Source organism: Pelophylax lessonae, assembly GCF_965119305.1.
Source record: "Pelophylax lessonae genome assembly, chromosome: 9".
NCBI lineage: Eukaryota > Metazoa > Chordata > Amphibia > Anura > Ranidae > Pelophylax > Pelophylax lessonae.
Window position 1 is genome coordinate 264,013,209 of NC_138776.1, and position 20,515 is coordinate 264,033,723.

A 20,515-nucleotide genomic window follows, 5' to 3' on the forward strand; every position below is an offset into this window, starting at 1 on the left:
GACACCAGAGTGGTCATACATACCACTGTCTCAGGGCCTGTACTGAGAGGGTGGGCTGGAATGGGGATTTTAGGGCAGTAGGGGGAGAACTGTCATGTGGGAGATTGGGGCCGTTGATGGAAATCAGTCCTGGGTTGTATATGGGCTTGAGGGGGATTGCACTGATGTGTTATGCACTCCTAAGCCCTTCACTCTCTGCAATACACACATGGCCCCTGCACTCTATGTGTTACATAATTCTATTCCCTGCATTCTGTGCATAACCCACTCCTGAGCCCTGTAACTCCCTCCTCACCATTGCACTCTCTGCATCACCCACTGCCACCCCTTAACTCTCTGGGTTTACTGCCCCTGGCCCCTGCCTTCTTTGGGTTGCAAGCTCCTGAGGCCTACATTGCACACTCCTTGCCCTTGCTTTTGGTGTGTTACACACTCCTGACCCCTGCGCTCTCTGCATTACCCACTCCTGACCCCTGCACTCTCTGCATTATGCACTCCTGATCCCTGCTTCCTGTGTGTTACACACTCCTGGCCCAAAAACTGTCTGTGTTACCTACACCTGACCCTTGCACTCTCTGCGTTATGCACTCTTGAGCCCTGCACTCTCTGTGTTACCACTCCTGAGCCCTGCACTCTCTGTGTTACCCACTCCTGACCCCTGCACTCTGCATTACCCATTCCTGACCCCTGCACACTCTGTGTTATCTACTCCTGACCCCTGCACCCTCTGTGTTACATTATCCATTTCTGACCCCTGCACTCTCTACGTAATGCAATAGGCAAGTGAACACTAAGTATTCATGCACGCTAATGCGCATGTATGCAGGCACGTGCATGAGTCAGGGAATGTCTGCTTGTAGCTTGAAATTATTATGAGCATGTGCACATCTTCATGCATGCCTTCCTGCATGACCATGCATATGATTTCCCTGACAGTTACTGACTCCTGCACTCTTTTCTTTACCATTCCCTAACTCCTACTCCTGACCACTGCACTCTGTACCCTGGGCTGTATATGATATACTCCTGACCACTGCACTCTGTACCCTGGGCTGTGTATGATATACTCCTGACCACTGCACTCTGTACCCTGGGCTGTATATGATCTACTCCTGAGCACTGCACTCTGTACCCTGGGTTGTATATGATATACTCCTGCCCACTGCACTCTGTACCCTGGCTGTATATGATCTACTCCTGCCCATTGCACTCTGTACCCTGGGCTGTATATGATATACTCCTGCCCACTGCACTCTGTACCCTGGGCTGTATATGATATACTCCTGACCACTGCACTCTGTACCCTGGGCTGTATATGATATATTCCAGACCCCTGCACTCTGTATCCTGGGCTGTATATGATATACTCCTGACCCCTGCACTCTGTACCCTGGGCTGTATATGATATACTCCTGACTACTACACTCTGTACCTAGGCTGTATATGATATACTCCTGACCCCTGCACTCTGTACCCTGGGCTGTATATGACATATTCCTGACCACTGCACTCTGTACCCTGGGCTGTATATGATATACTCCTGACTACTACACTCTGTACCTAGGCTGTATATGATATACTCCTGACCCCTGCACTCTGTACCCTGGGCTGTATATGACATATTCCTGACCACTGCACTCTGTACCCTGGGCTGTATATGATATACTCCTGACTACTGCACTCTGTACCTAGGCTGTATATGATATACTCCTGACTACTGCACTCTGTACCTAGGCTGTATATGATATACTCCTGACCCCTGCACTTTGTACCCTGGGCATCAAATGATATACTCTGGACCCCTGCACTCTGTACCCTGGGCTGTACATGATATACTCCTGACCTCTGCACTCTGTACCCTGGGCTGTGTATGACATATTCCTGACCACTGCACTCTGTACCCTGGGCTGTATATGATATACTCCTGACTACTGCACTCTGTACCTAGTCTGTATATGATATACTCCTGACCCCTGCACTCTGTACCCTGGGCTGTATATGATATACTCCTGACCACTGCACTCTGTACCCTGGGCTGTATATGACATACTCCTGACCACTGCACTCTGTAACAGTACATACAGTTTGTTGGTGCAAAGCGTCCCTTAGATTCTTGAAGGCTAACGCGTTTCGAGGCCTAGCCTCTTCCTCAGAGCCTCCTCAGAGGAAGAGGCTAGGCCTCGAAACGTGTTAGCCTTCAAGAATCTAAGGGACTACTCATCCTCGTTTACCTTTACTGAGGACTCCGTTCCTTTTGTGACATGCTTTTAACAAGAACTCGTTTGTGAGTATTTTTAATCCTATTTTTTAAATAAACCATCTAAATGATAATGCACTAGGCCGGTGCGCCCTTGTGTTTGTTTGTTGTTACACTGCACTCTGTACCCTGGGCTGTATATGATATACTCCTGGCTACTGCACTCTGTACCTGGGCTGTATATGATATACTCCTAAACCCCTGCACTCTGCACCCTGGGCTGTATTTGATATACTCCTGACCACTGCACTCTGTAACCTGGGCTGTAAATTATATACTCCGGACCCCTGCACTCTGTACCCTGGGCTGTATATGATGTACTTCTGACCACTGCACTCTGTACCCTGGGATGTATATGATGTACTCCTGACCACTATACTCTGTACCCTGATGATATACTCCGGACCCCTGCACTCTGTACCCTGAGCTGTATACGACATACTCCTGACCAATGCATTCTGTACACTTGGCTGTATATGATATACTCCTGACCACTAAACTCTGTAGCCTGGGCTGTATATGATATACTCCTGACCACTGCACTCTGTACCCTTGGCTGTATATGATCTACTCCTGACCACTAAACTCTGTACCCTGGGCTGTATATGATCTACTCCTGACCACTGAACTCTGTACCCTGGGCTGTATATGATATACCCCTGACCTCTGCACTCTGTATCTTGGGCTGTAAATGATATACTCCGGACCCCTGCACTCTGTACCCTGGGCTGTATATGACATACTCCTGGCTACTGCACTCTATACCCTGGGCTGTATATGATATACTCCTGACCTCTGCACTCTGTACCCTGGGCTGTATATGATATATTCCTGACTACTGCACTCTATTCCTGGGCTCTATATGATATACTCCTGATCACTACACTCTGTACCCTGGGCTGTATAAGATATACTCCTGACTACTGCACTCTGTACCCTGGGCTGTATATGACATACTCCTGACCTCTGTACCCTGGGCTGTATATGATATACTCCTGACTACTGCACTCTGTACCTGGGCTATATATGACATACTCCTGACCACTGCACTCTGTACCCTGGGCTGTATATTATATACTCCGGACCCCCGCACTCTGTACCCTGGGCTGTATATGATATACTCCTGACTACTGCACTCTGTACCTGGGCTATATATGACATACTCCTAACCACTGCGCTCTAAGTATATTATATACTCTACAATGAGAAGGCTTAGCTTTTTTAACCATGCTCTTTTAGGTTTCTCCCAATAATAACGCCATTTGGCCACAAACACAACTTGGCCATGCACGCTATCTGCACTGCTTTATTGGGTGGGGAGGGTGGTGTTAAAACAAATGATGATTTGCCCCGGGTGCCAGATATTCTAGGTATGCCACCGACTATGTATGAGTATATTTACTGGGTATGGAACATCTTATGTTCTTGAAAGGTTACTTCCAACTATCTAGAGCTGTTACGGGGTTGTAACTCTTGGTCAAACTTTCTTAAATGTTTCGATTAGCAAAAAGCTCATTTAGGTTTGATCTCACTAAAGCGAGACATGTCTATTAAAGTCTATGTGAAACCCAACAATAAAGATCTAGTTGCCTCTTTTTGGTCTGTTAAAGCTGCTCCAGTAACTACCCTCCTTTCAGCAGTGCTGCAAAAGGTTGTCTCCGAACACCCAACCTGGAGAACATTAAGAGGGATACATTCCATCAATAGAAAACCGTAGTCTTCTAAAAGAGAAATCCTTCTCATTTCTGCTAAGAACAGGAAAACAGGGTTTCGGGAGTTACCAGATCACCAACGTTGGATGACCAGCTGGTCTGAGAAATCTCAATTTCTGCCGTGACCTGAAACGTACCCAAAAGTCGGGTAAGAATTTGGTGTACGAAGTGTGAATCCATCGATCTGTCCTGCCCGCGGTGGATGGTATATCGGTATTTTGAGTGTTTTCCGAATTCAAAGTGATCACCTTGAAATACCATGAATTTTCCACATTTGCCGATCCCCACATGGGCCAGTTAAAAGTGAAAGTGTGAGGTCATCAAGATCAACCAGAAGGGGTTCAGTTTCCAATATCCTTGGGTTTGTTCGCACTTCGTTTGAAGGGTCACCCCTATGGGGGAAAAAACTGATATTAGAGATGTGTGCCAAGGCAAGCCAGGGTCATACATGGTTGTGCAGGAGGAAGCGTAGTCAAGTAGTAGGCTTAGGTCAGTACCAGAGAAGCAAGCAGAGCATAGTCAAGGATCGGGAAGGTATCCTGGAGAATTGCATCCCTACGCTTTCCTTCTTATCCCTACTACTAGTACTGTCCCTAAAAGACAGGGTACCTCTCCCTACGCTACTTACTCACAAAAAGCGCACCCAGGAACCAGGGCCTTAAATAGGCTCTGCCTGACCCAAGATGATCGTCAGAGTCACATGGGGCGACAGCATCCAACCGGATTGCTTCCCCAGTGACCCAGGAAACCATAGAGCAGTGGTTCTCAACTTCTGTCCTTAGGACCCACTAACAAGCCAAATTTTAAGTATAACCTTGGGGAGATGCAGACTAGGATACTTCAACCACTATATTATATCACCTGTGATGTATTTGAGTTATCTTGCAAACCTGGCCTGTTGGTGGGTCCTGAGGACATGAGTTGAGAACCACTGCTATGGAGGAACCATGTTCCTCATGACATCTTTTCCAGCTGCATGGCCGCTGTGATCGAGCGCCACCTGCAGTGGAAGAAGTAAACTGCACCTGCCTACAACTACACTAAGAGATTGAGAACTTTGGTGGTGAAGGCACATATTTATAAGCTATGTCATAAAGATGGGCCAGTTAAAGCAGTTGAAGGTTACTAGATGGGTATACCAAATACTGTTCTGTTAGAGTCGGTTCACACTAAGGCGACACGACTCTGTACTACTTCGGGGGCGACTTGTGCATTACCATGCACCACGACTTCGGAGCGACTTGCAGGGACTTCACATAATGGAAGTCTATGCAAGTCGCTCCGAGGTCGCCCCGAAGTAGTACAGGACCCTTTTTCTAAGTCGGAGCGACTTGTGTCGCTCCTATTAGAACGGGCCCTGTAGCGGTCAATGGACCGCGAGGGAGCCAGACTTGTCAGGCTGACAAGTCGCGGCAGTGTTGACCGGCTCTTAGTGTATATGTTTTTACATTTAAAAAAATAAATAAATAAAATATAGTATTTTTTGGAAGCCATGACAAGACATGACCACCTGGAGTTAGGTTCAAGAGTTCCCTCGTCCCTTATTTTTCATATTCTCTGGCTATTTAGTGATGGGGACTTTGATGTCTTCATAACCAACTTGCGCCTTTGATTCAGGAAGACCAGGCTGAAAATTTAGTGTTTTTTTTGGAGCAATGACAGGACATAACCACTAGGATTCAGGTTTAAGAGTTTCCCCCATCCACTATTTTCCATAGTCTCTGGCTATTTGAGGATGAGGACTTTTATGTCTTCATTAACCAACTTTCACCTTTAAATCAGGAAGACCAAGCTAAAAATGTACGGTTTATTGGACACCATGACAGGACATGACCACCGGAAGTCAGGTTCAAGAGTTCCGTCATCCCTTATTTTTCATATTCTCTGGCTATTTGAGGATGATGGGTTTTATGTCTTCATTAACCAATTATCACCTCTAAATCAGGAAGACCAAGCTGAAAATGTAGGGTTTATTGGGCACCATGACAGGACATGACCACCGGAAGTCAGGTTCAAGAGTTCCGTTATCCCTTATTTTCCATATTCTCTGGCTATTTGAGGATGATGGGTTTTATGTCTTCATTAACCAATTATCACCTCTAAATCAGAAAGACCAAGCTGAAAAAGTAGGGTATTTATAGAAGCCAAGATAGGACATGACCACCAGAAGTCAGGTTCAAGAGTTCCGTCATCCCTTATTTTTCATATTCTCTGGCTATTTAAGGATTGGGACTTTTATGTCTTCATTAACCAACTTTCACCTCTAAATCAGGAAGACCAAGCTAAAAATGTAGGGTTTATTGGGCACCATGACAGGACATGACCACCGGAAGTCAGGTTCAAGAGTTCCATCATCCCTTATTTTTCATATTCTCTGGCTATTTAAGGATGGGAAATTTGATGTCTTCATTAACCAACTTTCACCTCTAAATCAGGAAGACCATGCTAAAAATGTAGGGTTTATTGGGCACCATGACAGGACATGACCACCGGAAGTCAGGTTCAAGAGTTCCATCATCCCTTATTTTATATATTCTCTGGCTATTTGAGGATGACGAGTTTTATGTCTTCATTAACCAATTTTCACCTCTAAATCAGGAAGACCAAGCTGGAAATGTAGGGTATTTATAGAAGCCAAGACAGGACATGACCACCAGAAGTCCGGTTCAAGAGTTCCGTCATCCCTTATTTTCCATATTCTCTGGCTATTTGAGGATGAGGACTTTTATGTCTTCATTAACCAACTTTCACCTCTAAATCAGGAAGACCAAGCTGAAAATGTAGGGTATTTATGGAAGCCAAGACAGGACATGACCACCAGAAGTCAGGTTCAAGAGTTCCGTCATGCCTTATTTTGCATATTTTCTGGCTATTTAAGGATGGGGACTTTTATGTCTTCATTAACCAACCTGCACCTCTAAATCAGGAAGACCAGGCTATAAATGTAGTGTTCTTTGGAAGCCATGACAGTACATGACTACCGGAAGTCAGGCTCAAGAGTTCCCTCGCCCTAACTTTTCGTATTCTCTGGGTATGTAAGGACGGGGACTTCGATGTCTTCATTATCCAACCTGCACCTCTAAATCAGGAAGAACAGGCTTATTTTCACTCAAATGACTATTCCCAACATTATCCAGTAGTGGTCAGGTGACGAATAAAATAAGGAAGCCTTCAGCTAGCATGCTCGCCACAAGATGGCGAACTACGTAACAGACAGGAAGTGATGTCAGGCGCAGGCAGGAAGTTCTGGGTCAGAAGTGAGCCGGGAGGAAGTAGAGAGGAGACATTGCTGGAAGTGGCAGCAGAGGAGGTAATAAGATATTATTTTCTATTTACACCCAGTAACCCTCCCCCCCCCCCCCCGTCATGTCCATCCTTTTCCTCCATAGTCACTGTAATGTGTTTTATCTCCAGAAAAGATGCTTATATAGAGTTCAGTGATATGTAAATATGATAACCCATTCAATGTTCTACTCTGCACACAAAGAACCCACAAATGTCCAGCACGGAGTACATTCAGGCTTTCTATTCCGTGTAACGTGGGCTCTAAGTGTGCTTAGATAGGTCTGTATTTGGTGGACTGTAAGGAGGTACCATGGGTTAACCAGGCATCTAATTTCGAGAACAGTTATCCCATTCTAACCAAGTCTTACTACGTGTTCCACTCACCCTCCAGTGTCCAACACGTGCCGTCATGTTGTGTACATTGTCCGCCCTTCTTGCCTGTACATACTGCCCTCTGTCATACCCTCCACACTCCTCTCATTCACATACTACCCAATGTTCTACCCTTCACACCCCTCTCCTTCACATATTACCCAATGTCCTACCTACCCTCCACACCCCTCTCCTTCACATACTACCCAATGTCCTACCTAACCTCCACACTCCTCTCCTTCACATACTACCCAATGTTCTACCTAACCTCCACACTCCTCTCCTTCACATACTACCCAATGTCCTATCTACCCTCCACACTCCTCTCCTTCACATATTACCCAATGTCCTACCTACCCTCCACACCCCTCTCCTTCACATACTACCCAATGTCCTACCTAACCTCCACACTCCTCTCCTTCACATACTACCCAATGTCCTACCTACCCTCCACACTCCTCTCCTTCACATACTACCCAATGTCCTATCTACCCTCCACACCCCTCTCCTTCACATACTACCCAATGTCCTATCTACCCTCCACACTCCTCTCCTTCACATATTACCCAATGTCCTACCTACCCTCCACACCCCTCTCCTTCACATACTACCCAATGTCCTACCTAACCTCCACACTCCTCTCCTTCACATACTACCCAATGTCCTATCTACCCTCCACACTCCTCTCCTTCACATACTACCCAATGTCCTACCTACCCTCCACACTCCTCTCCTTCACATGCTACCAAATGTCCTACCCTTCACACCCCTCTCCTTCACATACTACTCAATGTCCTACCCTCCACACTTCTCTCCTTCGCATATTACCAAATGTCCTACCTACCCTCCACACTCCTCTCCTTCACATACTACTCAATGTCCTACCTACCCTCCACACTCCTCTCCTTCACATACTACCCAATGTCCTACCTACCCTTCACACTTCTCTCCTGTACATACTACTTAATGTCCTTCCCTCCACACTCCTCTCCTTCACATACTACCCAATGTTCTACCCTCCACACTCCTCTCCTTCACATACTACCCAATGTTCTACCTACCCTCCACACTCCTCTCCTTCACATACTACCCAATGTTCTACCCTCCACACTCCTCTCCTTCACATACTACCCAATGTCCTACCTACCCTCCACACTCCTCTCCTTCACATACTACCCAATGTCCTACCTACCCTCCACACTCCTCTCCTTCACATACTACCCAATGTTCTACCCTCCACACTCCTCTCCTTCACATACTACCCAATGTCCTACCTACCCTCCACACTCCTCTCCTTCACATACTACCCAATGTCCTACCTACCCTCCACACTCCTCTCCTTCACATACTACCCAATGTTCTACCTACCCTCCACACTCGTCTCCTTCACATACTACCAAATGTCCTACCTACCCTCCACACTCCTCTCCTTCACATACTACCCAATGTCCTACCTACCCTCCACAACCCTCTCCTTCACATATTACCCAATGTCCTACCTATCCTCCACACTCCTCTCTTGTACATACTACTTAATGTCCTACTTACCCTCCTCCTTGCCTGAACTTCCACTTTAATCATGCCAGTACTGTCCAGATAATTCTTAATTTATTATTATTCTTCTACACGAAGGGGCATCCTGTATAGATCACATGACCACCAAAATGAGGATGGAAAAGGACCGGATTTACATGACTGAGAAGATAATAAACCTCACCCTGGAGATCATCTACTTGCTAACCGGAGAGGTGAGGAGGATTCTGGGAGATCACAGGACATCACTCTTATCTCTATTAATAATAATATTAATAATTAGTGTGCCTTTAGAGGTGAGGAGGATAGAGAATACTTTGGTCTTAAACATAGGCGTGCACAGGGGGTGTGCCAGGTGTGCCTGGGCACACCCTAATCACCCAGTGCGGCGCAGATTCCCCCTATTGTCCAGGGCCCACTGCCCTACTGACATCGTCCATGTTTTTATAAATTATTAAATGTTTGTTCATATTTATTCATAACAGTGTGTATATACACAAACACACATATGTTTGAGCTTTGGGGTGCACACCCTAATGCAATAGGCTGCGCACACCTATGGTCTTAAATGTGTTTTTTCAATACAGAGTTTTCCCCCTGTGAAATCTGGTGACCAGGTGACCATCACAGTGCCTCCATCTCACTCCCTGTCACCTGAGGATAACAGCAAGCAGAAGATTGTAGAAATCACCAGTAAGATCACTGAGCTGCTGACCGGAGAGGTGAGAGGTGCTGGGAATTCTGGGACATTATCCAGTAACAGACAAGGGATGTGTCTGGATGGTGACTGTATCATTGTGTGTGTCAGGTTCCTATAAGGTGTCAGGATGTCACTGTCTATTTCTCCATGGAGGAGTGGGAGTATTTAGAAGGACACAAGGATCTCTACACGGAAATCAAGCTGGAGAATCAGGAGATCCTCATATCACCGGGTAAGAGGAAATAGAATATGAAAGGAATGCACATTCATAAATTATAATATAATTTACTAATCCTCATTGCTGTCACTAAGAACATCATCAATAAACCTACACTCCCACCCTATGCGCCCAACAGATAATATATCACCATGTATACCTCATATAGCTGAAACATTTGCAGTACCTAATACAATACAGTAATCTTGGTATTTTAGGACACTACAAAGTGCTACTAGCAAATAACGCAGGGATGCTATCCTGTTCCCAACAAATTAGTAAGAGATACTGTACACCATATGAAAGGTCCATCTCCATTCCTCAATATAACGTCATGTTCCCAACAAATGAGGTGGAGATACTGTACACCATATGAAAGGTCCATCTCCATTCCTCAATATAACGTCATGTTCCCAACAAGTGAGGAGGAGATACTGTACACCATATGAAAGGTCCATCTCCATTCCTCAATATAACGTCATGTTCCCAACAAATGAGGTGGAGATACTGTACACCATATGAAAGGTCCATCTCCATTCCTCAATATAACGTCATGTTCCCAACAAATGAGGAGGAGATACTGTACACCATATGAAAGGTCCATCTCCATTCCTCAATATAATGTCATGTTCCCAACAAATGAGGAGGAGATACTGTACACCATATGAAAGGTCCATCTCCATTCTTCAATATAACGTCATGTTCCCAACAAATGAGGAGGAGATACTGTACACCATATGAAAGGTCCATCTCCATTCCTCGATATAACATTATGTTCCCAACAAATGAGGAGGAGATACTGTACACCATATGAAAGGCCCATCTCCATTCTTTAATATAACGTCATGTTCCCCACAAATGAGGAGGAGATACTGTACACCATATGAAAGGTCCATCTCCATTCCTCAATATAACGTCATGTTCCCAACAAATGAGGAGGAGATACTGTACACCATATGAAAGGTCCATCTCCGTTCCTCAATATAACGTCATGTTCCCAACAAATGAGGAGGAGATACTGTACACCATATGAAAGGTCCATCTCCATTCCTCAATGTAACGTCATGTTCCCAACAAATGAGGAGGAGATACTGTACACCATATGAAAGGTCCATCTCCATTCCTCAATATAATGTCATGTTCCCAACAAACGAGGAGGAGATACTGTACACCATATGAAAGGTCCATCTCCGTTCCTCAATATAACGTCATGTTCCCAACATTCCTCACCAAACCAATGTCAATGTTTTTTTTTTTATCAAATCTCTTTTCATTAGATAAATATGATGACTGCAATTCCTCAGAGAGATATCTTCTCTCCTCTCCGGGTTATAATGCAGTAGATCACGGGACCGTACAATGTTCTCCAGAAGTGAAGCCCGCTGCTCACACACCTAACTGTGGAGACCGACCAGCAGATTCTTTCAATGTTCTTCCTTGTCAATTCCATACGGCCACCCCAAATATATATTCAGACCGACCAGCAGATCCCTTGACTTCTGAGAATCCTTTTGATAAGTTGAATGCTTTTACCTTGAAGATCCTTCCGAGAACTCCCGTTGCCGGTAGGACACCAGATGATTTTACGCTCAAGCAATCTCCTCACGGTAATCTAGATAATGTTCTACAGAAAGGTGAAGAGATCATTCCATATACTATTAATAAAAAAAGCCCAACGTCAACTGGCCATCAGAAGACGAACACGGGAGAGCGTCCATTTTCATGCTCCGAGTGCGGGAAGTGTTTTAACACAAAATCCCATCTGGTCTTTCACAAAAAAATTCACAGCGGAGTGCGGCCCTACCTATGCTCGGAGTGCGGGAGACGTTTCATATGTAAATCCCATCTTACTAGACACCTAAGTCAACACACAGGCGTGCGCCCCTATCCCTGTCCGGAGTGCGGGAAAACTTTCATAGGCAAAGGCGACCTGGTCAGTCATTTGAGATACCACACGAGGGAAAGGCCATATGCGTGCACAGAGTGCGGTCAGTCTTTCATGCAGAGCGGCCACCTGAGGAGACATCTCAGAACTCACACGGGCGAAAGACCTTTTACGTGTTCCGAGTGCGGGAAATGTTTTTCTTGGAAAGATACCCTTATCAAGCACCAGCAAACCCACGTGGGCAAAAAAACGTACACGTGTAGGACGTGTGAGAAGACCTTTGCGCTCAGAGCTATGCTCATCCTTCACCAACGAACTCATATAGAGGAGCAGCCAACACAGTCGGCGTGTGGGAAACCCTTAAAAACAAAATCAAAGGTTCAAGAGAGTCAAAAGGCCGACACAGCCGGGGTGACCTTCTCATGCTCTGAGAGCGAGGAATTGTTCACAAAGACGTTGGACATTGTTAAAAAGGAGGAAATTCATTCTCCCGACGAGCCCCCTGAGCAAGAAAACTGTTTCCCGCACCAGGAAAGTCCGGATTCGGATGTCAAAGCCGAAATCGGAGAGAAGCCGTACTCCTGTGCAGAGTGCGGGAAATGTTACAGCCAAAAAAGGCACCTCCTTACTCACCAGAGGATTCACACGGGCGAGCTTCCCTTTGCATGCACAGAATGCGGGAAGAGTTTCAACGAGAAAAGATACCTTACGAGTCATCAGAACAGTCACACGGGCGAGCGTGCTTTTTCGTGTTCAGAGTGCGGGAAAGGTTTCATCTGGAAAGAGAGTCTTATAAGGCACAAGAAATATCACAGTGGAGATCGCCCATATGCCTGTTCAGACTGCGGGAAAAGTTTCACCCTGAAAGGGGACCTTCTTAGACACCAGAGAACCCACACAGACAAACTTCTTCATTCCTGTGCAGAGTGCGGGAAATCTTTCCGCCTCAAAAAATATCTTATTAAGCATCAGAAAAGTCACTCGGGCGAGCGCCCTTTTTCTTGTTCAGATTGCGGTAAATATTTCACTCGCAGAGATAGTCTGTACAGGCACCTGAGAAATCACTATGGGGAGCCATAATCCCCCCCCCCCTCCTGTGTGACTGTGTCTCTGCAGCCTCTCCCCCTCCCCTCTCCTGTGTGTCTGTGTCTCTGCAGCCTCTCCTCCTCCCCTCTACTGTGTGTCTGTGTCTCTGCAGCCTCTCCTCCTCCCCTCCCCTGTGTGACTGTGTCTCTGCAGCCTCTCCTCCTCCCCCCTCCTGTGTGACTGTGTCTCTGCAGCCTCTCCCCCTCCCCTCTCCTGTGTGTCTGTGTCTCTGCAGCCTCTCCTCCTCCCCTCTACTGTGTGTCTGTGTCTCTGCAGCCTCTCCTCCTCCCCTCCCCTGTGTGACTGTGTCTCTGCAGCCTCTCCTCCTCCCCTCTCCTGTGTGACTGTGTCTCTGCACCCTCTCCTCCTCCCCTCTCCTGTGTGACTGTGTCTCTGCAGCCTCTCCCCCTCCCCTCTCCTGTGTGATTGTATTTCTGCACCCTCTCCCCCTCCCCTCTACTGTGTGACTGTGTCTCTGCAGCCTCCCCCTCCTCCACTCTCCTGTGTGACTGTGTCTCTGCAGCCTCCCCCTCCTCCACTCTCCTGTGTGACTGTGTCTCTGCAGCCACTCCCCTCCCCTCTCCTGTGTGACTGTGTCTCTGCAGCCTCTCCTCCTCCCCTCTCCTGTGTGACTGTGTCTCTGCAGCCTCTCCCCCTCCCCTCTCCTGTGTGACTGTGCCTCTGCAGCCTCTCCCTCTCCCCTCTCCTGTGTGACTGTGTCTCTGCAGGCTCTCCCTCTCCCCTCTCCTGTGTGACTGTGTCTCTGCAGCCTCTCCCTCTCCTGTGTGACTGTGTCTCTGCAGCCTCTCCCCCTCTCCTGTGTGACTGTGTATCTGCACCCTCTCCCCCTCCCCTCTGCTGTGTGACTGTGTCTCTGCACCCTCTCCCTCCTCCCCTCTCCTGTGTGACTGTGTCTCTGCAGGCTCTTCCCCCCCCCCCCCCTTTCCCAAGGCCATGGCGGATGGAAGATTTATTTGTAATAGTGAACTCCCATTTATATCCTCAGGAGGTGCAAATTTTCAACCCTCATCTAACAGTTTCAGTTATAGAGAGTTGCGAAAACAGGGATTTATTATATTTTTTACTAAGTGTTCTTTTCTTGTACTGTCTTCTAATTGCTGTACACTCTTCTTTTTTATGATTAGGGGGGATGGGAAATTTGCTCTAGAATTGGAGTCCATACAAAGTAACAAGGAATGGGTTATACATGTATTATAGATAGGGGCAGTTTATAAACTGAAAATCGTCATACAGTGAGGGAAAAAAGTATTTGATCCCCTGCTGATTTTGTACGTTTGCCCACTGACAAAGGAACGATCAGTCTATAATTTTAATGGTCGGTTTATTTTACCAGTGAGAGACAGAATAACAACAAAAATATCCAGAAAAACGCATTTCAAAAAAAGTTATAAATTGATTTGCATTTTAATGAGTGAAATAAGTATTTGACCCCTTCGCAAAACATGACTTAGTACTTGGTGGCAAAACCCTTGTTGGCAATCACAGAGGTCAGACGTTTCTTGTAGTTGGCCACCAGCTTTGCACACATCTCAGGAGGGATTTTGTCCCACTCCTCTTTGCAGATCCTCTCCAAGTCTTTAAGGTTTTGAGGGTGATGTTTGGTAACTCGAACCTTCAGCTCCCTCCACATATTTTCTATGGGATTAAGGTCTGGAGACTGGCTAGGCCACTCCAGGACCTTAATGTGCTTCTTCAGTCAGTCCTTTGTTGCCTTGGCCGTGTGTTTTGGGTCATTGTCATGCTGGAATACCCATCCAAGACCCATTCTCAATGCCCTGGCTGAGGGAAGGAGGTTCTCACCCAAGATTTGATGGTACATGGCCCCGTCCATCGTCCCTTTGATGCGGCGAATTTGTCCTGTGCCCTTTGCAAAAAAACAGCATAATGTTTCCACCTCCATGTTTGACGGTGTGGATGGTGTTCTTGGAGTCATAGGCAGCATTCCTCCTCCATGGTGAGTTGATGCCAAAGAGCTCGAATTTGGTATCCTTTGACTACAACACTTTCTCCCAGTTCTCCTCTGAATCATTCAGATGTTCATTAGCAAACTTCAGACCGGGCCTGTACATGTGCTTTCTTGAGCAGGGGGACCTTGTGGACGCTGCAGGATTTCAGTCCTGTCGGTATTATTGGGGATTAAATAATAGAAAAACAATGGATTTAAAAAACCATGTATATTCCATCTTATGTATAGGGATTTTGAACAGTGCAGCTTCCATTTTGTTTGGAGGTGAATGAAAGTTCATATATGTTCTGTTGCAAAATGTCTCTTACAAGAGAGAGTAGAATTTCAACAGAGGTCTTTGTATCCCTTTCGTCATAAATAAGTGATACATTGACATCAGTCCTTCATGGCGTAGCGTGTTACCAATTGTTTTCTTGGTGACTATGGTCCCACCTGCCTGGAGATCATTAACAACATTCTCCCTTGTAGTTCTGGGCTGATTCCTCACCGTTCTCATGATCATTGAAACTCCACAAGGTGAGATCTGTCATGGAGCCCTAGAACGAGGGAGATTGACCGTTGTTTTGTGTTTCTTCTATTTGCCAATAATCGCACCAACTGTTGTCACCCTCTCACCAAGCTGCTTGGCAATGGTCTTGTAGCCCATTCCAGCCTTGTGTAGGTCTACCATATTGTCCCTGACATCCTTGGACAGCTCTTTGGTCTTGGCCATGGTGGAGAGATTGGAATCCGATTGTTTCTGTGGACAGGTGTCTTTTATACAGGTAACAAGCTGAGATTATAGGAGCACTCCCTTTAAAGAGAGTGCTCCTAATCTCAGCTTATTACCTGAATAGAAGACACCTTGGAGCCAGAAATGCTGATTGATAGGGGATCAAATACTTATTTCACTCTTTAAAATGCAAATCAATGTATAACTTTTTTGAAATGCGTTTTTCTGGATATTTTTGTTGTTATTCCGTCTCTCACTGGTAAAATAAACCGACCATTAAAATTACAGACTGATCATTTCTTTGTCAGTGGGCAAACATACAAAATCAGCAGGGGATCAAATACTGTATTTTTCTGGCATATAAGACTACTTTTGAACCTCGAAAAAATCCCCCAAAAATGGGGGGGGGTCGCCTTATACGCCGAGTATAATATCTCCAAGGTAACCTAAGTATAAGTATTACCGGTAGATGAAGATTAGGGGGGGTCGTCTTATACGCCGGAAAATACGGTACATTTTCCCCCTCACTGTAGGTGAACAAAAAATAAATAAAAATCCTATTTTTCTTGTTTTTACTTTTTTCCCCCCTGTAAATGTATAGAAAATAAAATACTTTTTGCAAGATGTGACTGTTTATTAACCACTTTACCACCGGAGGATTTTCCTGCTTAACGTCCAGGGCCACTTTTTGCAACTTGGCACTGCGCGACTTTAACTGACAAATGCGCAGTCATGCAACGCCGTACCCAAACGAAATTTACGTCCTTTTTTTCCCCACAAACAGAGCTTTCTTTTGGTGGTATTTGATCACCTTTGCACTTTTCATTTTTTGCGATATTAATAAAAAAAAAGAGCGAAAATTTTGTGAAGAAAATTGACATTTTCTACTTTGACGGTAAAAAAATATCCAATATATTCAATTTTTGTCATATATTTAGGCCAAAATGTATTTAGCTACATGTCTTTGACAAAAAAATTCTCAAAGAGCGTATTTTTAACCGCTTTAAGACCGGAAGATTTCACCCCATTCCTGACCAGGCTATATTTTGCGATTCGGCACAACGTTAGTTCAACGGACAATTGCGCGGTGGTGCAACGCTGTACCCAAATTTCATTTATGTCCTTTTTTTCCCCCACAAATAGAGCTTTATTTTGGTGGTATTTGATCACCTCTGCCATTTAAAATTTTTGAAAAAAAGAGCGACAATTTTGAAAAAAAAAACAATATTTTTTACATTCTGATATATAACATTCCCCCAAAAAAATTTAAAAATCAAAATTTTTTAACATTTTAGGCCAATTTGTTTTCTGCTACATATTTTTGGTAAAAAAAAAAATCACAATAAGTGTATTTTGATTGGTTTGCGCAAAAGTTATAGCGTTTACTAACTACGGGAAAGGTTTGTATTTTTTATTCTTTCTTTTTTTTTTTTTACTAGTAATGGCGGCGATCTGCGATTTTTTTTTTTTTTTTTTTTTTGCGGGACTGCGACATTGCGGCGGACAGCTCGGACCCCTAACTGACATTTTTTACACTTGTGGGGGTACCAGTGACATTACTACAATAATCAGTGCTATAAATATGCATTGGCAGGGAAGGGGTTAACTTTATTGGTGATCAAGGGGTTAAATGTATGCCTCATGCTTACTGACGTGTGTGGGGGGAGGGGACTGAGTGACACAGACACAGATCGCAGGTTCAGCTATGCTGAATCCTGTGATCTGTCCCTGCCTGTCACAGAGAAGATCCGCCCGCTTTGTTTACACAAGCGGGCGGGTTTCCTCACTCGATCCCCGACGATCTGGGAAGAGCGGCGGTGATCACCGCCTCTCCTCCCCTGGCCCGACTCCCGCTGTGACTGAATACAGCGGGAGCGAGCCTCCGGCGGCGCGCGCGCCACCGAGAGAGGAGAGAGTCTGGTGACGTAGGTCTACGTCGCCAGACGTTAACGAGCCACTTTGCCGCAGTAGCAGCTCAGTGACCAGTGGTAAAGTGGTTAAGAAATGCAAATCACTATTTAGCACTACAACTAATGCCAATGTTACTGCGGATGTCAGCGGGATAGAAGATGACGTGGAAGAAGTGGCCAATCTACAATGGTGTTGCAATCAGGGCTGATTTCAATGGGCTTTCGGCTTCTGTCAATGCAGCCGGTTTTCGGGTGGGGGAATGAAAGACCACCACCCAATGATTTGCAAGAAATAATCCTACGCATGCCCAGAAAAATGTTATTAAAAATGCTCAGAACGTGGGCATCCAGCACAGATGACAGCTGGGCGTGCAGCAAACCTGGTCCTTTGAAAGCAGCTGGGAAAATAGCTGCTCAACATCCACCATCGCCACCAGGGACCCATCGGAGGATGCCCAGCTGAAGCTTCTTCCTGTGTCTGTCGGCTCCACTGGACGCCAGGGCTGAGCCTCCCCTCCGAAAACTGCCCAAGACTCCACCCAGCTACAGGATATCCCAATCAGGTAAGCCCCTCAAACTTCTAAACCAAAACTGACTATTAACCCCTTCCTACCTTGGTCCCCTCTTCACACTGTCATGCCTGCCCTGCACTTTTTTTTTGCCTCGCTCCGGGCCTAATTTTTACGTCTGTCACATGTGCTCCATGGATACGACTCCCCAGACCATCACTGACCCACCACCCAACCGGTCATGCTGAACGATGTTACAGGCAGCATAATGTTCTCCATGGCTTCTCCAGACCCTTTCACGTCTGTCACATGTGCTCAGGGTGAACCTGCTCTCATCTGTGAAAAGCACAGGGCGCCAGTGGTGGTCCTGCCAATTCTGGTGTTCAATGACAAATGCCAATCGAGCTCCACAGTGCCGGGCATTGAGCTCAGGGCCCACTAGAGGACGTCGGGCCCTCAGGCCACCCTCGTAAAGTCTGTTTCTGATTGTTTGGTCAGAGACATTCACACCAGTGTCCTGCTGGAGGTCATTTTGTAGGGCTCTGGCTGTGCTCATCCTGTTCCTCCTTACACAAAGGAGCAGATACCGGTCCTGCTGATGGGTTAAGGACCTTCTACAGCCCTGTCCAGCTCTCCTAGAGTAACTGCCTGTCTCCTGGAATCTCCTCCATGCTCTTCTGGCAATGGGACGTATTGATGTGCCATCCTGGAGGAGTTGGACTGTCTGTGCAACCTCTATAAGGTCCAGGTATGGCCTGATGCTACCAGTAGTGACACTGACCCCCTCTATAGGGTCCAGGTATGGCCTGATGCTACCAGTAGTACACCCCAGCCAAATGCAAAACTAGTGACAAACACTCAGAAAAGATGAGTAGGGAAAAATGTCAGTGGCCTCCACCTGTAAAACCATTCCTGTTTTGGAGGGTGTCTCATTGTTGCCCATCTAGTGCACCTGTTTGTAATTTCATTAACACCAAAGCAGCTGAAACTGATTACTAACCCCCTCTGCTACTTAACTGACCAGATCAATATCCCCACCAGGAGTTTAATTGACTTGATGCTAAACTCTGATTAAAAAGTAATCATCGAATAGTGGTCAGACTAACGAGAAATAACGAACTCTGCAGTTTTCGTACTCTCCACAAGATGGCGATCTTGGTTACTTTAGCTGTGCGGGCATACAGACAGGAAGTGATGTCTGATACAGAAAGGAAGTGATGTCAGGAATAAATAGGAAGTTCCAGGTTAAAGGTGAGTCGGGAGGAAGTAGAGAGGAGACATTGCTGGAACTGGCAGAAGGTGAGGTAATAAGATATTATTTTCTATTTACACCCAGTAACCCCCCCCCCCCCCCGTCATGTTCCGTCCTCGTCCCCCATAGTCACTGTGACGTCTTTTATCTCCAGCAGATGATGATACACACATATATAGTAAAGACTTCTATAAATATTGCAACACCCCGTTATACTCAAGTCAAATGCAATAATAAAATACACAATTAATACAGTAATATTTTATTACACATATTTTTTTTTTTTGCTGTGGCTAATTACAAGAACGAAGAGCCACAACCTGAGCCGAGAGGTTGACGTCGGCAGTGCGAAAAGCGGCTCCTCTGGGTCAATTATTTTAAATCATCCCAAATTTTTTGGGGGTCTGACAGGTAAATGTTAACTTTTCCACAGCTATAAGGAAACGCCATCGTAGATCACATGACCGCATGAACAAGGATGGACGAAAAACAGAGTCAGTTGACTGAGAGGTTAATAAACCTCACCCTGGAGATCATCTACCTGCTGACCGGAGAGGTGAGGAGGATTCTGGGAGGTCACATGACATCACTCTTATCTCTATTAATAAAACACAGACCTGACCGGAGAAGTGAGGAGGATTCTGGGAGGTCACATGACATCACTCTTATCTCTATTAATAAAACACAGACCTGACCGGAGAGGTAAGGAGGATTCTGGGAAGGTTGTTTGGCTTTCACTCTCTTTTTTCAATACAGAGTTTTCCTCTTGTTACGCCTGGAGACCATGTGGCCATCACAGTTCCTCACTTCCTAACCCTTGAGAGAAAAAACAAGCAGAAGATCCTAGAGGTCACTAACAAGATCACTGAGCTGCTGACAGGAGAGGTGAGCGGTGCTGGGAATTCTGGGACATTATCCAGTAACAGACAAGGGATGTGTCTGGATGGTGACTGTATCATTGTGTGTGTCAGGTTCCTATAAGGTGTCAGGATGTCACTGTCTATTTCTCCATGGAGGAGTGGGAGTATTTAGAAGGACACAAGGATCTCTACGAGGACGTCATGATGGAGAATCAGCCGCCCCTCACATCTCCGGGTA

At 45.8% G+C, this 20,515-nt stretch overlaps 3 protein-coding genes across 3 annotated transcripts in view; all 3 read left to right on the forward strand.

Moving 5' to 3' along the window:
• The window catches only part of LOC309563911 (uncharacterized protein), a 37,595-nt gene that overhangs the window by 13,785 nt on the left and 3,295 nt on the right, over positions 1-20,515 (forward strand). Inside the window, exons 2-4 of the mRNA XM_082268544.1 lie at positions 19,851-19,973; positions 20,174-20,302; positions 20,389-20,512. Of these exons, the coding sequence (XP_082124670.1) occupies positions 19,896-19,973; positions 20,174-20,302; positions 20,389-20,512 (331 nt within the window). The 5' untranslated portion in view covers positions 19,851-19,895. The remainder of the gene's footprint in view (positions 1-19,850; positions 19,974-20,173; positions 20,303-20,388; positions 20,513-20,515) is intronic.
• LOC309564434 (uncharacterized protein) overlaps positions 9,267-20,515 on the forward strand; it is a 173,925-nt gene continuing 162,676 nt past the window's right edge. Inside the window, 1 exon segment of the mRNA XM_082269064.1 lies at positions 9,267-9,374. Within this exon segment, the coding sequence (XP_082125190.1) occupies positions 9,279-9,374 (96 nt within the window). The 5' untranslated portion in view covers positions 9,267-9,278.
• On the forward strand, positions 9,902-13,041 carry LOC309563910 (uncharacterized protein; the record flags this gene model as incomplete). The annotated part of the gene is made up of 2 exons (XM_082268543.1): positions 9,902-10,091; positions 11,354-13,041. Exons 1-2 carry the CDS (start codon positions 10,007-10,009, stop codon positions 13,039-13,041), a joined length of 1,773 nt encoding a protein of 590 aa, XP_082124669.1. The 5' UTR covers positions 9,902-10,006.